Below are 26,565 nucleotides of genomic sequence, written 5' to 3'. Positions count from 1 at the left end.
GAACGGCTTGTTTATTGCTAAGGCCATATGGTCAAAATTAAATTATTTAATAATAATGAATAACAACTTATTTCACTAGTATATTGCTGTTGAACGACAAAAACAACAACAACCAGATAGGAAAAGGACATTTACAATAACTTCTGCACCACGAGGCTGTAGTTTACCAGTTTCATTGAACGCACCGTCTGTGTTGTTTTTCCGACGGCAGCTCCAGATTGTTACATCCCGGTGTTGAATCCTCTACAGTAAAACACAGTCAACCTTTACACCGTTTAGCGTTAGCTGTCAGCATTTTAACCGTGTTTATCCAGCTACTAGCTAGCAGTAGGCTAACGTTAGCTGCTGTCGAGTATAGTGTTAACTAGCGTCACGTGCAGCAGTGTTTGTGTTTCCTGTAATGTCTGTTTCAGAGCAGCAGAGAGAAGCGCAGACATATCAGTGGCACCAGATTTTCGTCTGTATGCAAATGTCAATATGGAATGGATTAATCTGCGTTCATTTTTTTTAACGCGTTATTTTTTTCTCAGATTAATTAATCGAAATTAATCGTTAATTAATTAATTATCGTTATTTTGACAGCCCTAGTTTTTACAAATGGGAACAAGTTAATGCGATTGTCATTGTATCATTGTAAACATTGCTGGAGCCCTGCCTAACTGCTTAGAAACTAAGTTGACAGGCACTCCGAAAGTGGATGTCTTAAAGTAGCTTGTCCGAAAACCACGTCAGGTTTAAGGGTAATCAAAGTAACTTTTTGTTTTGTCGTTTGACATTTTTGATTGTCCCACTAGACAGCTTTGGTTTTACTTCCCTGTGGAGCATCAGTGCCAACCACTGCACCACCAAAGAGCATCCAAAATGTCAAATGAAATAACATGAAGCGATTATAGATAATGGATGGACTCTTGACACATGTACTAAATAAAAACAAAGTTACAAATACAATAAAAAGGTATACTGTTTAAATTAAAACACTTATTAACAATAAAGATTTCAAACAAAACTTAAATAAACCTAATTTTTCCCTTTGAAAATTATAAAAAGGCATGAGTCCAAAGTGTTGTCATTATTCACTTAATCAAGAAATATTATAAAATGTCACTTCTCTCAATTCTCTCTGTGTTCCACTGGTCTAAAGTGCTAGGAGGGGTGGCTGGTAGAGAGAACTATATTCTTGTAATCTTAAACTAATAAGAGCTCTGTAGTTGAACATATATTTAGTGTTATAAAATATATAGATGTGATGCACTCCAACAGCACAATGTTAAAAAAAATTATTGTTGCTTGCAATTTTCCTTCTTCTCTTTGAGTTTAGTGCGTCCCGATTTGTCCGTTTGCCGTTTTGTGGGTGGGATGAAAGTAGGCTCCTCAAGTAAGTCGTGTAAGCCAGAATGTGGCATGGGAAGTGTCTCACAGGCTGGACCTAAAAGATAAGATAAGATGGGGAAATACCCTTGTCCCAGCAGCTCTAAATTGAAGGAAATAGGATGCGAGTGTCCACCCATTGTTTTAACGGTTTAATTTTAGGTAATGGATGAATGTACCTGCTTGTCCCACTCTGATGCTCTCGGTGCTTTCCCTTCTGGCCTGGAAGGTCGGGTCCAGCTCCTCCGCAATGTTTCTGATCTGCTGGGCTCGTCTGTAAAGGCAGCAGTTGTAAGTCGGCATATAAACTAGATGAAAGGCATATGGTCACAATACAGACATTGATCAGTTTCATGCATATTTCATCTAAAGACAATTACGGTGTAGTGGAGAATGGGCTGGGTGGCTGGTTCTCTGGGGAGCACTCCTCAGTGGGGGAAGGAAGACCCTCTGAGTCAAGCCTCTCTCGTTGGACCTAAGGCAGTGGACAAAACGAGTCAAACTCATTTTATCACATTGTTATTAAAGTGAAAGACATGCATGACAATGAAATGCGCCATCTTTAGATGGCTGAAACTGTGTTTTAAATAACTCCAACACATTTACCGGTTGGTCTCGTGCAGCCCGTCGGTCATGATGACTGATCATCGCTCTGTGCTCGCGCCACGATGCCGGCCCTTCTAGCTCACGAGATCTTCGCTTTGACTTAATTTCCTGCTTCTGCATAAAGCGTGCAATTTCCTAGCGCAAAAACAACAATGGATCATTTCACAGGTGGATATTAAACATGAGATACATGGGGTACTGAGGACTTGTCAATTCGTCGTACCTCATCCTGCGCCACTTGTGCTACTCTGAAGTCTCCCTCTGGGTAAGAACTGCATGGCGAGGGCTGAGAGTTCTGCGAAAACAAGACCGTAAAAGCCAGAATTAATTTTTTATTGAAAAGAGAAACTGATCTTCTGGCCTTTCTCCTTGACTTCTAAATCATGGCGTTTCATGATAAACTCTTGGATCCCCTACCCTCCTCAACAGCTTTTCCTCTTCCTCCTGCAGCTTGTGAGCCAGTTCTTCATCCTGCAGGACCTGCCGCAGCTCCCCCAGGTCCAGGCTTGTCTCGCCTGGCTCTGGTTGCAGTGACGCTCCTAAGGTTGAAGTATGACAGTGTCAAATCCAAAGGAACTGAAGCGACTATTATGACAAACAGAATACAAGTTGTAAAAAACAGCAACATGTAAATCAGTGATGAATCAGAAAAGTGTACTGACACAGAGGCTGAAAGACCCAAGGACCGATGACATTTGAATCACACCAAGACATAAGAGGAAGCAACATGTGAGGGAATGTTGCTAGATTTTGAGAGAAACTCCATAGTACTTATTCCCTCACTAGATCAAGAAGGAAGATAAAAATGAAAAGCACACATTAGGTCAGGACTACTAATTATAGATACGAAAAAGGAAAATGTCCCACTTTAGCAATAGACCCCAAGACACCAGTAAAACCAAAATTTGTCCAGATTATACAATGATTGAGGGAAGGTGAGAGGAGCAGATGTAAACAGAGAGGTAGGGCAAAGCAAAGCTTTGGAAGCTTTCCCTCTGCAGATTGGAGTTGGCTGCAGTTCTGGGTGTTACCTGCTGCCAGGTGCCTTGACCCATCCCTGGATGAAGCCCTGCTGCTTCTGCTGCTGAGGCTTTGGCTACGCTGTGAGGCTTTTCGATGGGGCTGCTCTACTCTCCTCTCCGCCTCCTGCTCCTCCTCTGAGCTTAATCTTTCTTCTATGGTCTTGTGCCAATGCCTGCGTTCGCTTGTCCTCCTCTTGACCCTGCAATCATTTGCATTCCTCTCCCTCTCGTCATCGTTAGAGTACCTGTGCCCTCTCTGCCTTCTACTGCCTCCCCTATCTCCGTTAGCAAGATACAAGTCTCTATTAATCTCATAAACCTTGCCATCACGCTCCACATTATGACGGGATCCGTTTCCATCTTCTCTGTGATCTCTCCTACTGTTCTCTTGGTATGACAGTCTCCTCCTCTCCCTGATATCTCCATGGAAACTGTGCCTGGTGGTGGCAGCTCTCTGGAAGACTCTCTGATGTGGTTGGGAGTCGCTGCAGGAGACCTCACTCCCATGAAGCACCTGGCTGTCTTTGCTTTGAGGCCTTATTTGTAGTGGCGCCCCGTTGACGCCAAACCTCACAGGCACGCCCCTCTCTCTGAGGACCTGGCCCAGCATCTCCCAGACTCGTGTGGTTTCCCCCTGCTGCCTGTTAGAGCTCCTGGTGTTGTCCTGAAAACGGACATGCTTGTCGGGGTTGTCCTTATAGCTCCAGGTCCTCGCCAAGTCTCTGTTGCTGTGTTTATTCCTGTCAGGTAGCCTGACAGATTCACTGCGACTACATTGCCTCTCTCTTACTTCAACTAACCTACGGTCTCTATCCTGATCTCTGCTCCTGTGCAAACCCTGATACTCCTCTCCATGGTTCCTTTCCTGATCCCAATTCCTAGGCTTCCTCCTCTCTAGGTCACCATTTTCATAAAAGTGCTCATTCCACTCGCCTCTCTCCTCCTCTGTAAAGCTGCTGCGAGAGCTAACACTTCTGTAGTTTCTCACTTGCGGCTGATGTAAAGATGCCTGGCGTCGAGGGGGTGCTGTGTTAAGTCTTTCATTCAGTCTCTGGGACCTGACGGAGAGCTGTTCAGAGAAAACCGTGTCCGAGTCCCCTGAATCCTCACTCAAACGCTCTCCCAATTCACTCCTGATTTCCCTTATGGAATCTGTGTGTCCTTGATTTGACCATGCACTTGTGTTTCTCTGAGCTGCTACCCCCCTGGGGGAGTCAGCCTGAGGCCTTGTTAAGTCTGAATGGTTGTGAGAAGTAGGCCATTGCCACCTGGTGGTGGTAGAAGGGTACTGCTCCTCTCGTTGGTGAAGGCTGCTGCTGAGTGTGTGCTGGTGTGGGGATGGCAGTGCAGTATCGCTGGTGCTGCCTTTAATAATGCCAAACATGCAAACACAAAAGCAGGGAGGATGGGTGAGGCTGTTAGTGGGTAATATTAGAGGAGTGCAGTTAATTATGAGGCAACATATTATATTAAAAATAGCAGCATGTCCTTTAAGTAAGAGTATTTGTTACACAATTTATATAAAGGTTTTAGACACAAACTGAGGCTTTCCAATACAGATATACAATCATGCATTAAAGACTACATTAAAGACATCTTACATGCATGTAACTGATGCAGACTGAACACAACACATTAAAGAGATAATAATATAGTGTGACAGCTATGTAGGATAGGTTTTGTTCATGCATGTATGTGGAGAATGACTTAAATATAACAATAATAAGCAGTAGCAGTGAAGCAAAGCATGGTTAGGGAGAAGCCAAGCAAGCCCTGGACTTTGTCCTATTTAAGAGTAACAAATAATTATTTGTTCAGCAAATACATTTATAACATTTGTTATTGTTTCATCAAACAAATGACAAATTCCTAAACATTCAAACATTACCATTTTCTTTAAAATGATTTGTCATGTTGCTGACTAATGTTGTCACATAAGAATACAGTCAACAAAACACTAAACAAAATAGCAAAATGTAAACTGTACCTTCACTATGGCTCCTCCTCATGATTCTCTGCTCCTCCTCTTCCTGCATTCGTTTAGCTATTTCCTGCAGAGACACAGACATACTGATTGCTTCTTTGTAAACCATTATGAGTAACCCATTAGGAATTTAGGATAAATGAAGACTACAGAGAACTGGATCTGTTCTGTCAAATATGCAAATAAACATGGTTAGAACCTTTTAGACTTTGATAAGATTTTCAAACTAGATACTAGACACTTTCATTGTCCCTGTTACAACCCCTTGATCCTAACCAAAACCATTTGCCAATAACAAGTCACACAATCTTTCATTTGGCCCATTTCCCTTATTTTAAAACAATCCACAGAACTAATTTACTTATCACAGCAAAACTAATAATGAGTTTATCTGGATAAAAGCATTACATAATACATCAAAACAAGCTCAACTCACAGAGCAGTCAGGTTATAATACTGGTGTGCAACCATGAATTGGTATGACTGCAATGGTTTTCTCTAAATCATCATTTATATACTGTGCTGTTTCAACCAGAAGATGGCAGCATAACATAGACAGTGACAAAAGAAAGCAAGGTTTTCAACCGTTTTCCCCCTAATTGAAATATTTAGGAAACTTTTGATTAATGTCTGAGATTTTATCGGCCACCAGGAGGTTTTGCTTTCATGTCATCTTTTTTCCCCACAATGTACAAACAACTGCTCTTAGACTGTAGGTACTAATGCTTTATCTATTTGCCCTCACAACACTTTTCACCTTAAATGTACTCCGGTCCCTTTTTGTGATTTATACATTATAAGCATTCAAGTGACATGAATAAAAACATGGACCAAGCTCTCAGACCCCGTTCAGAGTTGACTGATTTTACATCAAAGAAGAGAATCTAATCCATCTACATCTGGCATGTCTACAGAGGAGGCTACACCAAATGCAGAGCCATGTTTTGTGACATAGTGCCACTGTGACGTGATCGGACATTAATTCTAGGTGGCCAAACTAATTGTTTAGGACAGGACTGTGTCTGACTCAATGGAAACTAGGAGACTACATGAGAGACAAATCAAACTTTTAATCTCCTTGAGCCGGAACTTTGGACCAGAAAAACTCCGACAGAAGCAGATCAACAGGACTGTTTCACTTGAAGTAACACCTTGTCACTGGATAATGCCTGCTCTTACAAGCGCTGCTATGCTGGACTGCTCTCTGAAGGCGAACCCCCACCATGTCTCTATGTTGCTTTCCTTGGAAAGGCCAGAACTAATAATGTTTCCTACAAATCAGCAGATTCTACCAGTGAATTTTATGAAATCTCTCTGTAGGCTGCATAAATCATAACTAAAAGCTAACACAGCTCCTTTTGGCTTTGCAATCAGGGCGTGTGTGTCAGCCACTTTGCCAGCATCAGCAGACAATTAGCAGCTTGCCATGGCAGGTTAGGCGCAAAGTGCCACAGGGATCTGGCATTTAAAACTGCACAGCCTGGCGCCTTCTGTTCCTTAATTAAAGACACAATCTACAGGGAGGCAAATATTTAATAAACACCTCTGATCAGTCAGTCAGTCATTAAGAAAGGTAAGCAAACAGGAGTGTTAATAGTTCACCATTTGATCCTAATATAAAACACAAAGAATGATTACATCCACATAGGAATAGTATATTCTCATACCATTTGCTGCATTACCTTACATGACTTTTAACCCAGTAGATAAAAGTCCATTTAACTCTTGAGTGTAGACACCTCATGTTGGTTCCAACAGAGTTCAAACCCAAAACCTTTAATAATGATGAATGAGCCCCACAGTCTCTCTAACCTCACATCTCCAAACAAGGACCTTCTCTAAGCCTGTCCAAGGCAGCCTTCTCTAAAAAGGAAACTGCAGGGTAAAAGGAAAATATTATGCTGGAGCGGCCTTGTGACGTAGACCACTCCACTGGACCTGCTGGGGAGTTTCGTGGCAGAGTTGGCTTTCCCCCCCTCCACAATGCTTTTCTACTTACACAGTCAACTCTTAAATTTATATTGTTGGGCAATCAGTTTCTGTAAAGCAACCAATGTTCAGAAATGCACATGTGTACTATAAAAAGTGCAAACATAAAGACAACATTTTTTGAGGGATTGGGCTTCTGTGTGAACAGGGAGAGGTGATTGATGGGAGCCATTTGGTTACCCTTTCGTGTTTGGGTTGAAAAAAATTGTTTTTTTTGTTCACAACATTTTGGAGAGATCTAGTGCTGTATAGGACCAGGAAAGAATGAAAAACAAATGTCAACCATCACAGCATTATCTAGATATTAATGTTATATTTGTGTCCAAAAACAGATGGTAAAAAAAATGTAACCTGTTGTCTACAACTGAAACAAGACTAAGAGTCTACAGCCATGCTTGCGGCTCTTCGAGAGAGAGAAAAAAATAAAAACCTTGTCGGAACCCTGAAAACATGTTGGAGACCCAGAAACAATGTTAAACCATTTAATGGAAAGGCTAATCAAATAAAGCTGAGTCCCTCACATTATTAAACAATGCACTTAAATAATATTTTGACTCAACCTGCCTCTTCCTCAAACTGCACAGTTAAGATTTGACATGTTGAATGTGCACATCCAGTGAGGCTCGGTGTACACACTTGAGTGTATTCTGTATCAAGAGGTTGATGGTCCATGTCTGAAATCAACCACCAGAGAAATAGCTTGATTCATCATCCAGATGGGTAGCTGACAGGCTGTGTCTCTGTGTAACAGCTGACTTACAGCCCTCTTATGGCACAGTGGATAGAGGCCCCGAGCAGCACTTTGCTGCAACCGCCATTCATTATAGATTCACTTAGTCCTAGAGAAAGAGCAAAGTGAACCATATGATGCTCCCTGACCTGCATGTAACAGGGAGATAATTAAATGATATACAAGTAGGTCCCGGGTGCCATATATGTCTATGAGTCCCTGTGCTGAAGTTTATGGATAATGCTGGTGCTATTTTACGTTTGTGTAAACTGCCAGGGTTGTTCAGAGTCTAGATTATGCCCAGTTCTGTCTGCACACAGTTCTGTAGTTTGAGATACAAAGAATCATTAACCTACCTTTACAAGCAGCGATATTCTGCTTTGTCCACCACCTCCTACAGACCTCAACAGTTACTGAGTTAGATAATCCATTACAGCATCATCCATTGACACGGTCTACAGTATTGTGGCTCAAACTAGGAAGTGGTTTGGGAAGTTTTCAACAGAAACTCTGATAAAACTTCTTACCTCGGAAATTAATTGTAACCGAAATTAATTAACTTGAAATGTTCCTTCTCCACAGCCTTTGTCTATGGAGAAGGAAACTACCAACTTTCAACAACCAACTTTCCGGCCAACAGTGGGGGAGCGAGAATCATTTGGGAGTGGAGTAAAACTTCAGGTCTTACGTTTGTTGGGGATTTCCCTCCTCTGTGTCCCCTCTTTTGGGACAATGTGTCTGACCTATATATTCCCGCTCATTGGTTAAATTAGTATTACATTGATCCTAAGCAAGAGCCAAATAAGACGATAAGATAAAGTCAAATACATTCATTTAATCAGTCAAGCATCAGTTACAATACACAGATCTGTGGGATCACAAAGCACGCAGAGACTAAGTTTCCCTAGCAACAGACAAAAATCTGGAGCTGGTCCACATATCTCTAGACTGTCAGACCTCTACAGTATACTTCCCCTTATACTCATCTCTTATACTTTCTTTCTTGGGCCCCCTCTTTTCTCCAGCACAGGGAGTGTTATCTTCGCACAACACACGCCAGGGTAGAGGCCAACGCAGTTGTCAATTTCCCGTCCAGTGCCCATGTTGTTTAAATAGCAAATGTACCTGCGGCCATCTTTGCGCCCATGGGCGTGCTGGTCCTACAGGGAGATGTGTTCAGGTGAATTCTTGGTGTATTGCTATCTTGAGGCAGCGGGAAGTAATCCCACCATTGACCAACAAAAACCTGGTTTAAAGTCAATAGCGCAGCAGTTCATTGTTATTTTAACAGCAAATTAGTAAAATTCCCCTAGGCTCGTGCACAGCACGCGAACACTATGCCACACACACACACACACACACACACACACACACACACACACCACACACACACACACACACACACACACACACACACACACACACACACACACACACACACACACACACACACACACACAGCTTTTAAAGGGAATGGGAGATGACACTGATTGGTTTATTGCATGTTACACCCAAAACACACCTATGAATTAATGAAGACACTAAGTACAACCCTTTTGAACCATGCGCCCATCGCACGGACCCTTTTTTCCACCGGCAAACTAGCAAAAGAGGATTTGGACACACCCTAAACGCACCTGCGCTTCACGCCGTGCGCTTAGATCGTTAAAATAGGGCCCTTGGTCTCTTATGGATACCTTTTACATTCTTATTATATTTATCTGCAAATAGTAAGAACATTATTCTACACTTTGCTTTGTTTCTGTTTTATCATTGCATTGTGCCAAGTTGAACTTGTCCATACAGTACAGTGTCTCGCTCTGCTCTGGTTGCTGACAGCAACTAGACACCCACAGGAAAGGATTTGTTCCTCTTTCAGGAGCAAATCCTCCAACATATTTCGCTTTACAAACTTTGCTGTCACATTTGTGTCTTCTTATTAACTGATCCATCTTTTGGTTTCAAGCTAATCTTAACACCACCGATGTTTTAATTTAAAAATGAAATAATGAAGGATTGGTAAAGGAACACTGATTTCCAACCTTTCCATATAGCAGTCATCCAAGGGCCATGTCTCTATCTTCCACAATAGTCTCTGTTTCTGTGGCCAAAATAAAAATTAGTTTTCCACCAATCATATCATATGATGGACTGAACTACTGTCAGTGTGCCAAGTATGGGGTCTATTAATTTAGAAAGCTAAAGTAAAGAGTTGGTGTAGCAGCAGCCCACTGACAGAGATAATGAGTTTTATGCAGACACTGATGGGTGCAGATCTTCGAATGTAAAAGACTTTTCAAATTGGAGGTGGTTAGTAGGTGGATAATTGACAAGTCGGTGCAGATTCAGGTTACGTCAGAACTGATCTTCGCACTTATACTGGGTAACACTGGTCTGAGCATGTCAAGTTGAAAATGTCTGTATAAATCTAACTGGTGTATGTATTCACTGGCTCTGAACAAGGCTGTGAATACTAACTCCTGTCTCGATGTAAAAGTATAGTTGTTAACCACCACCACAGACTGAATGTCCACATAGCTGCCAGTGAAATATTCTTCAAAAGAAATATTGCTAGATCTTTAATGCATTCATTGGAGAAATGTAAAACTAGATTCAGACAGAATTAAATCCATTTAAAACAGTTTGTGCTCACCTCATCTTCCTGCTCCCGCCTCCGGGCCTCCTCGGCACAACGCTGGATCTCTTCCTGAATTACACGGGCATACTCAAAGTCTTCCTCCTCTCTACAGAGCAGTCAGTGAAGAAAAGGACTTTTTACTCTTGTGACGTATGTGATAAAACTACCAACACATCAATGTCAATAAGAATATAAATCTGCATAGTAAATCTACACACAGTAGGGTCAGAATTTGGGCTGCACAATATATCGTTGCTGCGACATATCCCGAAAGACACTTTTTGTGTTAGTTAAAATAAAATATTATTAGAATGACTTAAAACGTGACTGTCATTGTTATTTTACTGGTGCCTTTTATATTCAATTCACGATTCAATTTGTTTAACAAAAGAATGTTGGAAATGATTTACTTTCATTTGTTTTAAATTCAACACATAATTTGTTGTATTTCAGCAGAATACTGAAAGTAACAGAAAGGTAGAACGGAGTACCCTTTCGTAACGGTTTATTTTTCTCAAGTAATACCGTTACCGCGATATTCTCCACCGTTATCGCATATTTTCCTCATATCGTGCAGCCCTAGTCAGAATACATGCAGGACACAGCTATCTGATTGCTATCTGAATCTTAGTGCAGCAGTGTGAGCTGTGTTGCAGTACGCTTTGAGGAGCAGGGGTCACCTACAGTTGTCTGGAGGCCTGTCTGAGGAGGGTGCTCTGCTGGGCCTGCTCCTCTTCCTCTTCATCCTGCAGCCTTTTCGCTACACGGATGTCATTCTGCACTAGCTGGTTCTTCTGGATGTTGGTGGTATAGTATTGCTCGACTATGAGGGAAAGGCAGAGAAAAAGGCAGAGGGTCTCAAATGTTTCGCAACGAAGGACCATGTCTTATCAAGATCGTAGTAATAAATAATTACTATATTACTTCTGATCTAAATCTGTTGATTTTTGAGTATTCATGACTGCTGTTAATTTGAAACATTGTTTGTGGCAGGCCAGACCCGTAGTGTACTTTTGAGAAGTCCTTCAAACAGACACCAAATTACACATCACTTTGTCTACTGTGCAACATTGCACAGAGACAGACAAAAAGCCAGCCAAAAAGAAGTTCAATGTAACTACCTGAGGTTTTTTCACTCTGCCTGGGTAAGCCATGAGAATAATACAGCATTTTACTCAAGTATGTTTTATTGTCAATCTGTCATTTGTATTAATAGCTGCCAAGGATAATCATTAGCTAAATTCCATAACAGGATAACTAAAGATGAAGCACCACAACACAGAAAGTGGTGATTCACTGAGACAGACTAGCCCCATGCAATCTACATCTTAGTGTAGTGTGCAGCTGTACTGCTGCCACATGGTAGCTTGACATTGGACTTACTCTCCTGTTCCTGCAGGTTGTGTGCCAACACTCCATCCTCCAGCACAGCAAAACACTCGCACACTGAAACAACAGAAGACAACAACAACACTTCAGTGTCATACAAAAGGTTACAAAAGTGTTCAAATGAATGGAGGGCTGGGACATGCATAAGTAACAAGGTGATCAGTTCTCTCAGATTGAGAGCTAAAAACATCAGAAAAGCATTTGGATGGCTTGAAAAGAAGACAATGTTGTGGAGCTTTTGGTGCAGCACTTTGTCTAAAGGGAAACAATAGGATACGAGTTCTGTGTGTCACGTTGGTTGTTAATTCAAAAGACAAAAAGGCAGAGGAGTGTCCCTTGAGAAACTTTAGGAAAAAACAACCATCCACCACTCTGGCATGAATTCCCTGTTGAACATATAAAAGGCTCCAATAATATCCCCATCATAACAGGGTGCCAGTGTTCCAGAGCAACACCAAGTGGCCACAATTATTGCCGTCCTCTCAAGTGGGTTTAGTAGTGACAGAGGAATAGGTCCAATCTGACATGCTCGATTTCACAGTATCTTGTGTGTATGCAATGCATGTACTATATAGATATAGCACGAATATAAAGTACGAAATACGTCATCTTTAAAATTGTGGTTGTATAGAGCTTACGGAGGAAGATACATGCTTTTTTTGTTTACTCATGTGCTCACTATGACTACCAAATGAAGATTTTAGGAACTACCACCTGCAACCATATATACTGGGAAGCCAGTGCAGATGGTACAAAAGTATGTTGAGTGAAATCTGTTAGGTTGTCGGAAATCCCAAGGTTTTAGCTCAGATGCTGACCTCTGACCAGACAGCTCTCTGTACACCAACTCTGTCTGGTTCTCCATATCAAACCACTCTGTGGCAAGCTGAGCCTTCCCTATCCCACGATCCCATAGTCTGGCCACCTGCTGCTGGATATGGTAATAAAACATATCGGTTTCATGTCATTAACGTTCTCTAGCCTTGCCTGGTTTTGTCAGAAAGCTGACAAAGAACTTCATGGGGACTTTAATATAGACACAACAATTATGCAAAGAAAATGTTACCAAACATGTGAAGTCAAACAACGGGATAATTGGCAAGAGAGACATATACAGTGGTGAATACCCAGTTTTGCACTACTCCTTGGCCTGTACATTGTTTTGTTTTTTTAATAGCTTTAGCATCTGAAGATGCTATCATCTATAGCCATGCCAAGTGTTTACAGTAGTCCTTAATGAGCCACGATAGCTGTGATGTGCCGAAGCCCAAGAGTGTTTAAAGTCTGTCAAACATGCTCAAAAGTTACTCAGGAGAAAGTCAAAACAGACAGGCAGCAGCACTGTTGCCCAGCTGTTTTATTCATTTCCTCCATCTTTGCAGACACACAGCTCACTGTGACGAGACAAAAATCGCTTCGCTATCTCACAAGGGAACCTAGAATGGCCGCCTACTCTTACAGTGGTGCTTTCAAATGCCATGAGGACAGAAGACAGTGTTTAATAAGACATTTTGCTCTCTGCAGAGGGAAAAGCATCCAGCCTGAGCCAGAGGCAGGGCCAATTAAAAACAACTGTCCTACGACTAATCCCTCCACTGAGCCTATAAGAGCAGGCTGGGCCACTTCTGTGGAGACGGCTATGTTTACATCCATGCGCTTAATGCTTAGGATACTCAAGTATTCAGATTATGAGCTAAATCAACACACATAAATGCCTTACATTGTTTATAATAACCTGTTTTAGCTCTTATCCCAGCTATAGAAAACCTGAATATATATTGTATACTCCTGTAACCGTTGAGGTGCAAATGTGATCCAGTATCTAGAATACTGTGCATGTAAACCTGGCTGTCACTGTAAGCACTCCGTAAGAGAGATGTCAAAGCTAAAACATTTATTCTCACTTTGTGCTTTTTTTTATTTATTTTTTATCCCTTTGTGAGAAGAAGTACAAATCTAAAACAAGGACATTTTTGATCAGAAGACAAGCAGAGGCCCTGGAAGTTTACTTACTGTCTAAGATTCGCTGGATGGTGCCATAGATGATGAGAATAAATGGAAGGCCTCAAGATTCATTGTAAGAGTGACATCGGGCCTACAGTCTTTGGTACAGCTGTGACCATCTGTGTGGCTAATTGAAAACACACGAAAACATCAAGCATTCAACCCATCCCAGACTTTAAGACTCCTTCTGTACTCGCTGTCTTGCTAAGTTTGTACTCCCAAAGCAAAACTTTGGTTGTTTTTCCTTTCTCCTGACACATATCCCCTATTGGTCTATCTTTTACCGTTTACACATTCATATTATTCAGAGTCCTCTTTGTTTCCATTATTGCTGCACCGTAACTGAACTAGTGGAGCCTGCTCTGACAATACAATGTTCAATTTCAACATTTATAGAACTGCTTCGGAGTTGATATAACAAGTCAAATTGAGGATGTGTCCTCTTTGTCCAGTTCTGTAAATAGAGAATAGGGAGAAAAGGCCGGCTTCTGAGACATTCTTGTGGGAAAATTTACTCTATCCTCAAAATCCTAAAAATGGAAAAGAAGAAAAAAAAAAAAAAAAACCACACAACGTTCTTGCTTAGAATAAATCTCTGGGTATGTTTTAGTCTGCAGGGGGCCAAGCCCAACAGTCAAAGTTCATAGAAATCACCCAGACAGCACTAAGCCATCAGAAGGGTCTGTTTACACCATATATGACCACATAAGTCTACACTGTGAGTTAGCCCACACCACAACAGACATGCATTACCACTTACACCTGTCGTGGAGCTTAAGAGACTATCCGCTAAATGGATCTCCAATCTGCCCTTGTGCGCCCAGTCTGTCAACGAGGAGGGTTTAAGTTGAAGGCTTGGTTGTAATCCGACAGGACCAATTCAAAACATGGGTTTACACTGAAGTCCTAGTCAGAAAGGGGAACGAAAGTATGAAGGAGGGAAAGAGGAAAAGCGTGTAAGCACACAAGTGTGTGTGTGGGTATGTTTGCATTGCGGGTTTACTCGTTTTTAACTACAGCCACATTAGGGAGGGGCAAGGAGACAGTGTTATTATGACTGCTAAACAGGTTTTGACGGACTGGGTGTGCACATGGAGACATGTTTAGTTAGAGTGCAGGCCGAATGTGTTTTCAAAATAGTAAAGAGCCTCCTACTGTAAGCTTCTTAATAGGGGCACTGAAAGGACCCTGTTAGGCCGTGTCAGTTTCCTAAGAGGATAGTTAATCCAAGATCCAGCAGACAACAGAAATTGGCTATGGCATTTGAACACCAGAGGCTAAGATCTACTACAGGGATAAGATTTTCTAAGAAAGAGTGCAAAAAAACAGTAGATAAGATTTCAAAATTTTGCCTAGTATGTTCCCCAACAGTGTGGGAAGACTGCCTTTGCAGTGAGACTGTGGTAGGAGTTTTTTTTTTCCTTCACATTTTAATGCCTCTTGTCCCTTACACATATTCTACATTACTAGTGGTCAAAAATAGAAAAATGATGATATGTATAACTATGTTTAACCTTTTTGCTGATGTAACTAAATCTTATAGGTGAATGCATGCATTTTGTCTTATTGTAGAACTCCCACCAACATTAGCTAACTGACAGCAAGTCGATCTGAAAGAAATGATGTAGATTATCTCAGGCATCCAGCTTGCAGGAGCAGCCGATTAAACACAGAGATATTTTTCTTTCATCTTTGGAGGCACTTGGATAGCAGCAGTGGCAAGTGCCTGCCAAAGAAACCGGCAAAAGGAGAAAATGACAAGGGTTCTATTTTCAGCCAAAATCCCCCATCAACCACCCACGCACTGTCTCCCTCTCTCTCTCTCTCCCCTCCTCACTGCTGTGTTCTGTTTTCCTGCTTGCTGCTTCTTGCACAAAATTTCACCATGAAGTATCCGTCTATCCCACAGCTCTTTGTGCTGTGTTATAAACTAGGTGAACTGGACCAGGTTGTCATGGAGAACAAAAAGAGGTGAAGGGTAATGGGACTCTGGGTCAGTTGGTGAGAGTGAAATTAGGAACAGGGGGGGAGGTGGGGGAATTCCTCTGGGAGCTGCATTCCCTCTGCACATCAGGCTATATCAGGAGCAGCCAGAGGAGGGACAAAACAGGAACTGATAAGGGGGGCAGTGTAAACAAAGAAAATTGACTTAGCTGAGTCTGAGGAGGAAAGTGAAAGAGAAGTGGGACACGCTACTTTTCCCTCTTAGGGAAATTGAAGCATAAACAACCACAATAGGGGGCCAAGTAAATGACCCTAGTGCCACAGAGAGGGACAACAGCACAGTTTGACAAATCTGTCTGGTGAAAGTAGATGATGACCGGAAAAAATTACACTGATCAGACATCTGATTTACATGCTGCTATTGTCTCAATGAGCAGTTTTTTTGCTGCCATTACTGGCTTTGTTTGCGCACTGGCCCCTGCTTGATAAAGCATAAAAATGCAAAGCTGCACAGTGTGCCCTTTGTGTATGGATACAAGAGCGGAGTGCTGAATTATCTCTCTTGATAAAAGACATGCAGACCTATTTCTATCCCATTCATTAGTGTGGACATGCCAAAGACTGAGTCAACAGTCTGCACCCAGGCCACAGCTTTGACATTCCTTACCTGTGAATGTTTTCATACTTACATGCAAGCAGATACAACTAATTTAGTTCATAAAAGCTGCCTGCATAAGTATGACGTGACAAATTCTGTTGCTGTGCATATGAATTTTTCGTAGGATTTGCAGCTGGTTCTACTAAACACCACTACAATTCTCACTCCAACTTGTTTCTCAGTATCTGAATTCCTTCATATGTTGGACAGCAACTTTCTTTGTAGTCTACGGTCCAGAGATCAAACATATTATGAGCGATTACGATAGCTTTGTTTGGGTTTACAAATGAAAATGAATTTAAAATTGTAATGTTTTCCCAATCAATGTATGTAATGTACTGCAAGTCAGAATGTTTCAACTAAAAAATGTACTTCACTTATGTTATTGATAGTGACAGCACTTTCTTCCCCCAGAAAAAAAAAAATATCCCAAACAGCTTTCTTATCCCTTGCTCTTATCTGCAGCCAGCACTGTTTACAATGCGATCCATCTCTCTACAGGTTTAAGACTGAACCGGTGTCTGCTGCATATAGTCAAAACATATGGCAAGCTAAGTCTTATCTGAGATGGCGTATTGATGCTACAGAAATCAAGCACAGACACACAAGGGCAAAGAAAAGCTGTTATTTGGCGCCAGGGCCAGTTATAACGCAATAAAGAGACAACGGGAAGTTCAGTCATACGTCTCATTTTCTCTGAAGTCCGCAGCAAACGGGTAGACAAGTTTGTCCTTAGTATTCACTGTGCTAAAGTGTCCATGAATCAAATAATTAACCCATACCATACTAGTACCATGTCTGCAGATCAGTAGCTGACCCTGACCTCCCTGTAGAGGGGCTAAACAAAAACAACAACAACTTTTCTCCAGGACAAACCATGAACCATGGTATGTTCTAATCTGCACACACTTTTTCCATACTCAATAAAGGCTCTATGTCGGAGTTGGCTCTGTGTGGGAGTATGTGCTTATACCTTCTCGGACACGTGGAAGGTTGGACTGGTCAATTTCCAGCTCTGCCATCATTGTCCTGGTTGTGTCACAGCCTCATGGTGATACAGAAGACCCTGACACCACAAATGGAATTTTGGAAGTTATTATCTGGCTAAATTAAATGATACCCAAGGGCAAGGTACAAACCAGAAGAAAGGAAACGGTGAAGCGACACAGACAATTTGGTCAACATTAGTGTATTTAAAGTTGAAAACAGATTACTGATTATTTCAGTGGTGTAAATGCAAAAAAGTTAGCTATTAGGCCTACTAACAAACTCTGCACCGGTGACAGCTGACAGCAACAAAGCTAACACGAGCACTGCTGCTGTTAACAGTAACGTTAACTAAGTTAAACTAGGTTAAACAGTATCTGCATTGCAGTAGGCCACTTTTTTTTTGAACAAAGTAAAAAAAAACAAAAAAAACACAGACAAACATTCAATCAGTCTGTGTACCAAAGAGTCATTGTTTTATAACCTACCTGTTCCCCGGCACGTTGCCCACAAAGGCTCCAGCGTTGTGTATGTAAAGTTACACACAGTCTATTCAACAAGTAGCTACAGTACCAAACATGACAGCGAAGTGTCAACTTAGTCCTCTCCGTCGCACTTTCCCTCTTCTTCTTTTTGTCTCTCTAATTATCCAAAGTGTTAAGAACGTGCTTTTCCGTTTCTAACGCCTCTACTTTTGTTGTGAATTTTATACGAAACCGACGGTCTTGTTCATCAATGAAACAAAGCCCCGTGGAATAGTGAAAAAAAAAAAGCCAGGGCGGACAAACTTAGCCCACAGTCTGTAGCACCGGCTGCTTCTTCACAGCTCCTGCTCGGCAGCAGTGGGGGCGGTTAATCGCTGCTGCTGCCTTCACGTGCTCCTCCAAACTCAGAGTTATCTCTTAACTCAGGCAAACATGTTAGGATTAAGCAGAATAAAGAGATGCGCACAACAACACAACATTCGGATTTCACCTCCAGTTAGTAACACCCATCCCACTAAATATTACAACTTGAATATCATACAGGCCCAGGCACACACTTTAGTGTGTGTCCACTGAGTTGCAGTATTTCGAATAGTTTTGAAGGCAACACTTAACCAGCCGAATGTTCCAATCACTCAAAGAATGTAGCTGGAGTTTCTAGAGCAGAAGTGTGTTAGGCTGTATTGTCTTCATTTTAATATTTTAATTTCAATAATTAACTTAATATGGATAAAAAAAGTGCAAATATTATTGAGGAGAAAACGGATTGGTACCACGAAGTGACATGTTGGCAACTCTAAGTTTTAAAGCACGTTCTGAAAATGTGGTAAAACATTTCACTTGATGATATGATATGCTGCTTTAAAAAATGTCTTGTAAATGTCAATGATGATGATAATTTATAAGCTTTTTTAGGTTTTAAAGACTCCAGGTGTCTCTGTCAATCTATCAAAGACTATTTGAAGACTGATAAAAAGAGAAAAGAAAGCAGTAAAAGTGTCTCAGAATATATTTTCCTCCTTTAGAACCCCACTGAACAGTTCACACTGGAGGCCAATTTGCTGAACATGTGAAGAAGTGGTATATTGCATGGTTAATGTGGTTTTTCTAGACGTAATGTTGCCCTCTGCTGGCTGTACATACATCAGTCAGATATCCATGAGGTTGAATAATGTCAGCAAGTTCCAAGAACTTGCCAGGTCATATTGTTTGGACTATTGTTACAGTCGTTTGGTGTGATGTGTAGCTTTGGAATCCAAGACCTTCAGCATTTAGACTATATATAAACCAGGTATTTTCAGTAATAATCTTTAGCCAGCCGGTGTTTATGTGTAATCAAAGGTTGATAATTAAGATAATGTAACATCTGAATCATGTCTGCTGTGCCAATGGTATTTCAGTGGTGGAGCAAATGATCATTTCATTAATGGAACCATCACATTCTGCTGTTACAAGATGTATAAAGGTATTTCAGAGGAAGATATTTCTCTTTTTACTTCAGTACATTCTGAAGCTGTAGTTGCTTATATTGAGATTTGTTTTTCTTGCAAAACAAATGATACACTGAATACATTGCATTGCTGTTTTTAAACCACCCACCAGGTGAGATCTAATCAGACCAAGCACCACTTTGGCCAGAACCATACAGTAATGCTGCTAACATGTTAATGCAGCAGTACTCTAAACCCTAGGGACTATCTGTCACATTTTGCACTACTTTGGCTACCTCAGTGTATTGTACTGCAAACACTTACTTTACATTCATATTCAAGATTTTAAAAGCAGGACTTTATTTGTAATGAAATATTTTTCCATTGAGATATTGCAACTTATACTAAAATGTACTTTTTGTAAATGTATTAACTTATTTATTACTTAAGGGAAAGGATTTAAATATCAAGTGGAAGTAGGAATTCTCAACAAATACATGGTTGTTAGAATTAAGTTTAGCCTCTAAACTTTGTCTAAGGTGATTGGTCAACATGTCGACAATGATTCTCTATATGCAACACCCTAATAGGTGTTGCTTTTCATAGAATTTATTTACTGTTAATTGCTCTCTGCTCTGTTCATACTGATCCACATTATATCGTATGAATCTCAAGACGACAACGTTACGAAACACCTGTCCTGTACCTTGAAGAAATTCTAGATTCTTCATAAAATTGCAAGTAGCAGGAAAAACTTCAAGTATGTGGGAGTCAACATGTATATTTTAGAGGCCAGAATAAGCTAGGATTGACAGCAGGGCCTTGAATAATGCAGAATATAAATCGTAATAGCTTTTTATGATATAAAGCAACACCTAATGGAGTATCTGGCCTTCTGGCTATAAAACTAAATGTCACTGTCGCTTTGTCGAGCCTCATTATCATACAAAAAACTGAACATTGACGTCACACTTCTAATAAATATACAAAATGTGACTCTGTAAATAGCTATCTCCACCTGTCCCCCGTCTCCATTGATAGCAACAGTTTTCCGACTCTGTCCATCTATGCTGGACTTACTAATAAAGGTGAGTTTTATTGTATGACTATGAAGAAGTGAAAGCACACATTTAACATCTTACCAGAACAAGGCCTCTAAATAATGTGCATGAATCAATCTGATTCAGTGACCCATGGAAAATTCTCAGCTGTCCTAAATTGAGTTAAAATGTCAGATGGCTTATGGGCTAAAGGGCCTTGAACATTTTAGCATTTCCACTGAACCTCTGTGCAAGTAATTATGCAGTTTTTCTGTGGGCTATGAGTCAAGGGAATTCAAATGGCCCAAGAGTTTAATGAGATGGTAACATAAAAATATTAGTCATTTGGCTGCCCACTTTCTCCACCTGCTCCCCTACGGGATGTTGTTGAGAATGACATCTGAAACACCTGCTTCGATCCCATTTACAAAGTCAGTAAAACAGTCAATCAAGCTGAAAAGCTGGTAAAACATGACTGTGCCCTTGAAGCATTGGCCACAACACTTGTCTTTTTATTGAGCCTATAATTCACCTGTTACTGCCTGTTGATTTATGGCAGTTAGAAGGGATGGGATTGTGGATATTGCTGATAGCTGTTGTGGCCAGCAAAAGTGTGTGTGCGTGTATGTGTGTGTGTCTGCTGTGGGGCATGCAGGAGGGGGGATAGGCTACAGCTGGAAGTATATAACCCAGTTGGGACTAACAGAGCATGTACAAGTCTTCTTTCCCCCTGAGGACCACTGTGCGAATCAGATCCACTTCCAGCAACAGCGTCCTGTAGTGATGAAGTGTAACCATCTCCTGTCCTGGGCCTTCCTGCTCGTGGCCTCTGGCCCACTGCTGGCCCACCCCATCACAGACTCTGCAGAGATGCCCTATCCAGGACTTGGTAAGTGGAAAGTTTAATCTCTATTATAGCTGTTATTCACAGAAATTCACTAATTCAGTACCTTGATTTGCATTTCTAGTAATAAAAGGTAATTTATGAAGATTAATGGCAGGCAAGTCATGTCCTCAGGCCTTGAAGCAATTACTTTAGAATCACAGTGTTGAACACTGATTGTTCTGACAAAGTTCACACACATGGGTCATTGATGGAGGATTTCTCTGCTGCCAGAGAATATATTCCGTTTTCTGTTTAAATAATGAAGTCATCATTAGTTGCTGTAGAATATGTCATGACAAAAGTCAAACTCTGTGTTTACCATTTAGCATAAACTACTACACTATGAACACAAAATAGACGCATGCTAGAAAGTGCGAATCTATACCGGTGAATTGTGCGTTACCAATTTTGTGTGGTTGTTGGGTTATCCTCAGTATCAGTGGAGGACGGAGGAGTCGGCCTGGATGATCTGTCTCTCTCTGAGCAAACCTTCCCTCCTCAGGATGGCGGGCTCAGATATTCCACTCTAATATCTGGGGAGTTTAACCGAGATGGTAAGAAACACACATAGCCACACACACACACACACACACACACAGCTCATCTTATATTAAAGTGCTCATACTCAATGCAGACACTTTATCCAGGGAAAATCAGCCGCTTTCTTTTTGCAGAAACATTGTGCTACAAATTTGAATTGATACACACAATTATACCAGTGTCATATTTTTCTATGGCTGGATATCTAGCAGCACCACTGGAGAAGCAGACAGTTGGAGGTATTGATCACGACCGGGTAGTTTGCAGTTGTGGACGGACGAGCCAGGTCCTTTACTCTGCCGCTGCCCAAAAGCCTGACATGAACAGAAACATGCCTGATGCAGCACAGCTGACATGAGTTATCTCAAACATCAGAATAATCTCATGTTTTATTTTCTCTCAGGTGTCAGAACAGGCCTGCTTCCCAGGGGGATGAAAAGAGAGGTGGGGTTTTTTTCCGACAAATGTTATGCCTAAAACAACAAAGAAAAGTAAGCTACAAAGATACTGTAAATACAATGTTTATCACGACTACTTTATCCTGTCTTTCAGGTCCTATTGGAGAAACAGAGTCTCCTAAATCCTTTCAGCCATATGCTGGGCATCCGGAAGCAGTTCAGGAAGCGAGCAGGGAATTCTGAGTGTTTCTGGAAGTACTGCGTCTAAAACTGTAAACAGACATTGACGCTACACAAGAGACAGGGCTTGCACTAAAACAAAGATACATATCTTGCACTCACATTAAAACATGCAGACAAAATAAGAAACATCATACAGGTATATACTGAATGTGCACATATACATGCCCAGGTGCATGTACTCACACATACACACTCACATACGCTGTCAGTATTTGTTCACAAAAAGAAAAAATGCCATAGGTATGATTGAGACAAGTTGCCTGGGGACTTTAAGGTCATTTATTGAGATATCGTTTATGTTGTGTGAAACTATATTTATGTACACACATTTGTTAAAAGTCCTTGGTTGTCTAATGTAAGACCAAATGTCTTTTAATTGTAAAAGTCAAAGGTTATACAGCACTGGATGTTGAATAGAAATAAAAACTAAATTATAAATACCGTATTTGCAAATTGTCTTTTCTTGATATAAGGTGTTGGTGAGAAACATATTGGCAGCAGAACAAACCACTATCCCTTTCCTAAAGTAAAAGAAACAAAAAGACGGAGCAAACTTTGTTCTCGAGTTTTCTTCATTTTTTCCTTTTTTTATTATTTTACAGCAGAAAGAATATAAAGCATTCAGAAAACATCTTCAATATTTTAAGGGCAATTCAAAACGTTTTGCATGGCTTCAGCAGCTGAAATCTCTTTTTTTTTTTTAAACATATCCATCGAGTCAGTGACGCTTGTACATGCACAATTACAAAAATAAAACTTACAAACAAGAGAAGGGAAGAAAAAGGAGGAAAGCAAAACACATTAGGAGAACCAAGAGGAGATGAAAGTTTTAAGGGTAGGGGGCGGGAGCGGAGAAAAATTGGGTCACATAACAGGGAAAGACAGAGAGAAAGACAGCTATAGAGGAGAGGAAAATAGATCTAACACTAGTTCACATGCAAAGTGTCGAGGACCCATAACTTTCTATCAAAGCAGGGCCTTTTTTTTTCTTCTCGGTTTGGAATTGATGAAAACGTGCAGTTCGGTAAAGGGTGCCATATAATTGCTGTCCATAAACTACTGAATGCTTGTCTTGCAATACTGGCATTTGCATAAGAGTAAGTCGACTACATGTGTCCAATCATTTTAAACTTCGCTAGGTCTATAAGTCTCCACAAAATAGTTCTTTATTGCTCTGTGTCCACAAGTGGAATATGTTGTAAAACTGTTTCTGTTCTGTTGTCCTGATGTGCCTACCTTTCTCTGGTTTGGGAGCCCGGGAAAAAGAAGAGGAGGAAAGGCAGATTCCCAGGTCAATTCACAGAACGTCTTGAAAATTGATAATACTGTATATGAAGAGTGCCCATCAGCTAACCTGTCATCCCATTCATAAATGGCAGTAAAAAACAAGATTTGCAGGTGAACCTTTCATATAACTACACTCTTAATCTTAAGTACCCTCTACACTTTGTCACTTAGATAAATTAAAGGCCTAAAGAACCGGCCAGAATTATACTATGATTTGACAGGCTTCTATGACAGAAAGTCAAATCATTCATCTTAATGAGCTATAAATAACAGCTATGTATTTTATTCCGGGGCTCCACCGGTGTCTGCAATGTTCGTTACTGAGAGGAAATGGATTATATTTGATATTCATTCATTTTAAAGACTTCAGTATCGCAGTGGTGAATCGGTCTGTCTTCCCCAGAAAGCACTGCTGAAAGGTTTTCCTTTTTCAATTTCAGCTTCTTTTACCGTGAATCACATGTCCTGCTCTGCTTCCTCCTCCCCATTTTGGCACCCTGAGTAAAATACAGAAGGGAGGTGAACCAGTCCCTCAGCCTGGAGAAGAGCAATGCTGCTCAGTGTACAAATGAAACCGACACCTTGACATGTCTGCATGTGTGCTGTGCTGTGTCTTGTGCGTATGTTTGTGTGTACCGTGTGTCACTTAGTTAATACTTGCTATACATACTGTCACAATGGTCTCCAACCATGTCCATTTGTCCTATTTGAAGTTGGGAGCACACTGATCAAATCTTAAAAGAATCAAACAAACTAAAGCAAAAAATCTAAAAAGTTAGAGCTTGGTCTAAAAACAATACAGTCCTCATGCTTTGCTATGAAAACCTCAGTAGCTACCTAGGATTGATCATAGGCCCAGTTGTAGGTTTTCCCGTCAGCCCTGCAGTCACATGCCCCGTCTTTCTGAGTTCTGTGACACGTCAAACCAACGTTCATCGTTTAACAGAACAGTAAGTCTTTTAACAAGTCTATCTGACTACCGATTCTAGGAAAATAAGCATGCTTTAGGTGCAGTTCGGTCACCCAGTTAACTATTTTACCCATGCAAGCATAATAAATCCTTCTCCTTTTTGCCACGACATTGCATTGGCTATGCATTCTAACCACAGACCAGGAGGATGAACGCAAAGCAACAAACCCCAGTAGTGGCATTTCTAAGTGTGATTTTAAAAAGCTGTCCCATTAGAAATAACAAATAAAAGAAGGCATACAAATAAAAATAAAGCTTAGCATGTTGACAAGCTGGAGTGCTGCAATCATACTGGAGTGAACAGGGAATATCATATTGTCGCTTTGGTGAGTGTAAGGTGATGGTGATCATGTGTGTTCATGTAGAGGATACAGCACTGTGACCATGTTCTCTGACATTCTCTCAACCTCAGGTACATCGTATGCATTCTGACACTGGGTTTGTGTGATCAGGATATGAATAGGCACTTTCTACATAAACACTCGGGGAAACAAAGTTTACATATCAGGTGTGTGGAAAACAACGAAACAACCAGTCAGTCAAGGAAACTGACTCTGAGAAACACCTACTTAGCCTCATAATTATATAACAAACATGACAACACAAATCTCAAGTTTTTCAGTGGCACTTGGCTGAATAATCAAATGTCATTACTTTGATACAGAATACACTTTCTGGTAGTTATGGTGGGAATATATTATAGAAATGAGGCAGCAACCAACAGGCACCTAAACCTAAACCAGCATCTCATGTTCTCTCTTAGATTGTTCCTACAGTCCAATCAAAACTGCTATCTATGTATATTGTCCAATGCACAAGACACATTTTATGCCTCATAATTATAAATGGCACCAGTGCACTGTTTTACACATTAGTTACTACAGTCATTTTGGCTCATTGACCCTGCATCGAGGCAAATAACAACTTTTAGTGCTGCCATTCTGGATAAAATCGGATTAGCACCTTTGACTGTCGGAACAGTTAGTTTTGCAAATGTTTTCAGCTGCTTGACAAAGAAATCCAGTCATGTACAGTATGCTACACGTTTTTCAACTAGACACATTTTCCACTGTTCTTTTTGACATGGAATACAAGGTCTATTTAGAGCCTGGCAGCCTTGATCAAGGTGTTTTTTTTTTATTTATTTAAACACACTATATTAGGAAAATCCTATCGCCAGTTCATTACAGGGATCAGCCAAGAATTTATAAATCAATGCTTGCCGCCACATATGGTACATTTGAAGAGGTGAATTAAATTGTTCTCAATGACAGAGAGTGATTACGTATAGGAACACCATGGGCAAGGCTGCCAATCTTTAAGATCAGGCAAGATGCCTCAATAACACATTCCATTTGCAATGACGACAAAAAAATACAACTTAAACTCTGCTATGGTGTGTTCAGTGATGGTCAAATGCTTGAGTTATCTGTGGGAATAGTGAAGACATGAGAGACTTAAATACTTTCTGCTTAAATATGACTCCCTCTGCCATCTGTGTACCCTATTGTTCTAGTGATCGTCGACCACTTGTGATCTTATGGTCTTCAGTGCTAGTGTGTATTTAACTGTAAGATTATCTGTTCTGCAAAAATTAACTTAATTCTCTTTTAAGCTATATAGCATTCACATACCTCGGCACCATTGGCAAAATATTGTTGGTAGCCCAAAACAAACAAACAAACAAACAAACAAACAAAAAATGTAAACATAACCATACTTGTTTTAAGATAATTTTGCAGACTTCTCCTAACTCTAAATACAGTATTTTTTTTTTTTAAACTTTTTTTATATTGCAATAATATCATGCTTTCTCAGGAACAATCAAAATAAAATAAAATACTCTAATAGTGAAATAGTTTTAATTTTACAGAGCATAGCCACTACTGCTTTTGTTGTTGTTTTTCCCCTTTTGACTCTGTTCATACTTTTCATGCACATAACTCATCTTTATCCCAGGTATTTAC

At 40.6% G+C, this 26,565-nt stretch overlaps 2 protein-coding genes across 2 annotated transcripts; one reads left to right on the top strand and one right to left on the bottom strand.

The window, feature by feature from the left end:
• Positions 1 to 947: 947 nt before the first annotated feature.
• On the bottom strand, positions 948 to 18,161 carry ccdc187 (coiled-coil domain containing 187). Its single transcript, XM_078255542.1, has 12 exons — positions 17,808 to 18,161; positions 17,306 to 17,398; positions 11,721 to 11,783; positions 11,022 to 11,160; positions 10,353 to 10,443; positions 4,984 to 5,047; positions 2,392 to 2,513; positions 2,198 to 2,269; positions 1,975 to 2,109; positions 1,749 to 1,843; positions 1,548 to 1,642; positions 948 to 1,426 (listed from the first exon to the last, which is right to left on the bottom strand). Exons 2-12 carry the CDS (start codon positions 17,355 to 17,357, stop codon positions 1,278 to 1,280), a joined length of 1,077 nt encoding a protein of 358 aa, XP_078111668.1. The 5' UTR covers positions 17,358 to 17,398; positions 17,808 to 18,161; the 3' UTR covers positions 948 to 1,277.
• Positions 18,162 to 18,826: 665 nt separating this feature from the next.
• Positions 18,827 to 22,733, top strand: LOC144520350 (prepro-urotensin II-alpha-like). The gene is made up of 4 exons (XM_078254024.1): positions 18,827 to 21,163; positions 21,595 to 21,714; positions 22,104 to 22,144; positions 22,253 to 22,733. The coding sequence occupies exons 1-4, from the start codon at positions 20,827 to 20,829 to the stop codon at positions 22,364 to 22,366; spliced, it is 612 nt and encodes a 203-aa protein (XP_078110150.1). The 5' UTR covers positions 18,827 to 20,826; the 3' UTR covers positions 22,367 to 22,733.
• Positions 22,734 to 26,565: the final 3,832 nt, after the last annotated feature.

The sequence above is a fragment of the Sander vitreus genome, chromosome 7 (assembly GCF_031162955.1).
Source record: "Sander vitreus isolate 19-12246 chromosome 7, sanVit1, whole genome shotgun sequence".
NCBI classification, from domain to species: domain Eukaryota; kingdom Metazoa; phylum Chordata; class Actinopteri; order Perciformes; family Percidae; genus Sander; species Sander vitreus.
Note: the sequence above shows the minus strand (reverse complement) of the source record. Positions and strands in the feature narration are given on the sequence as shown.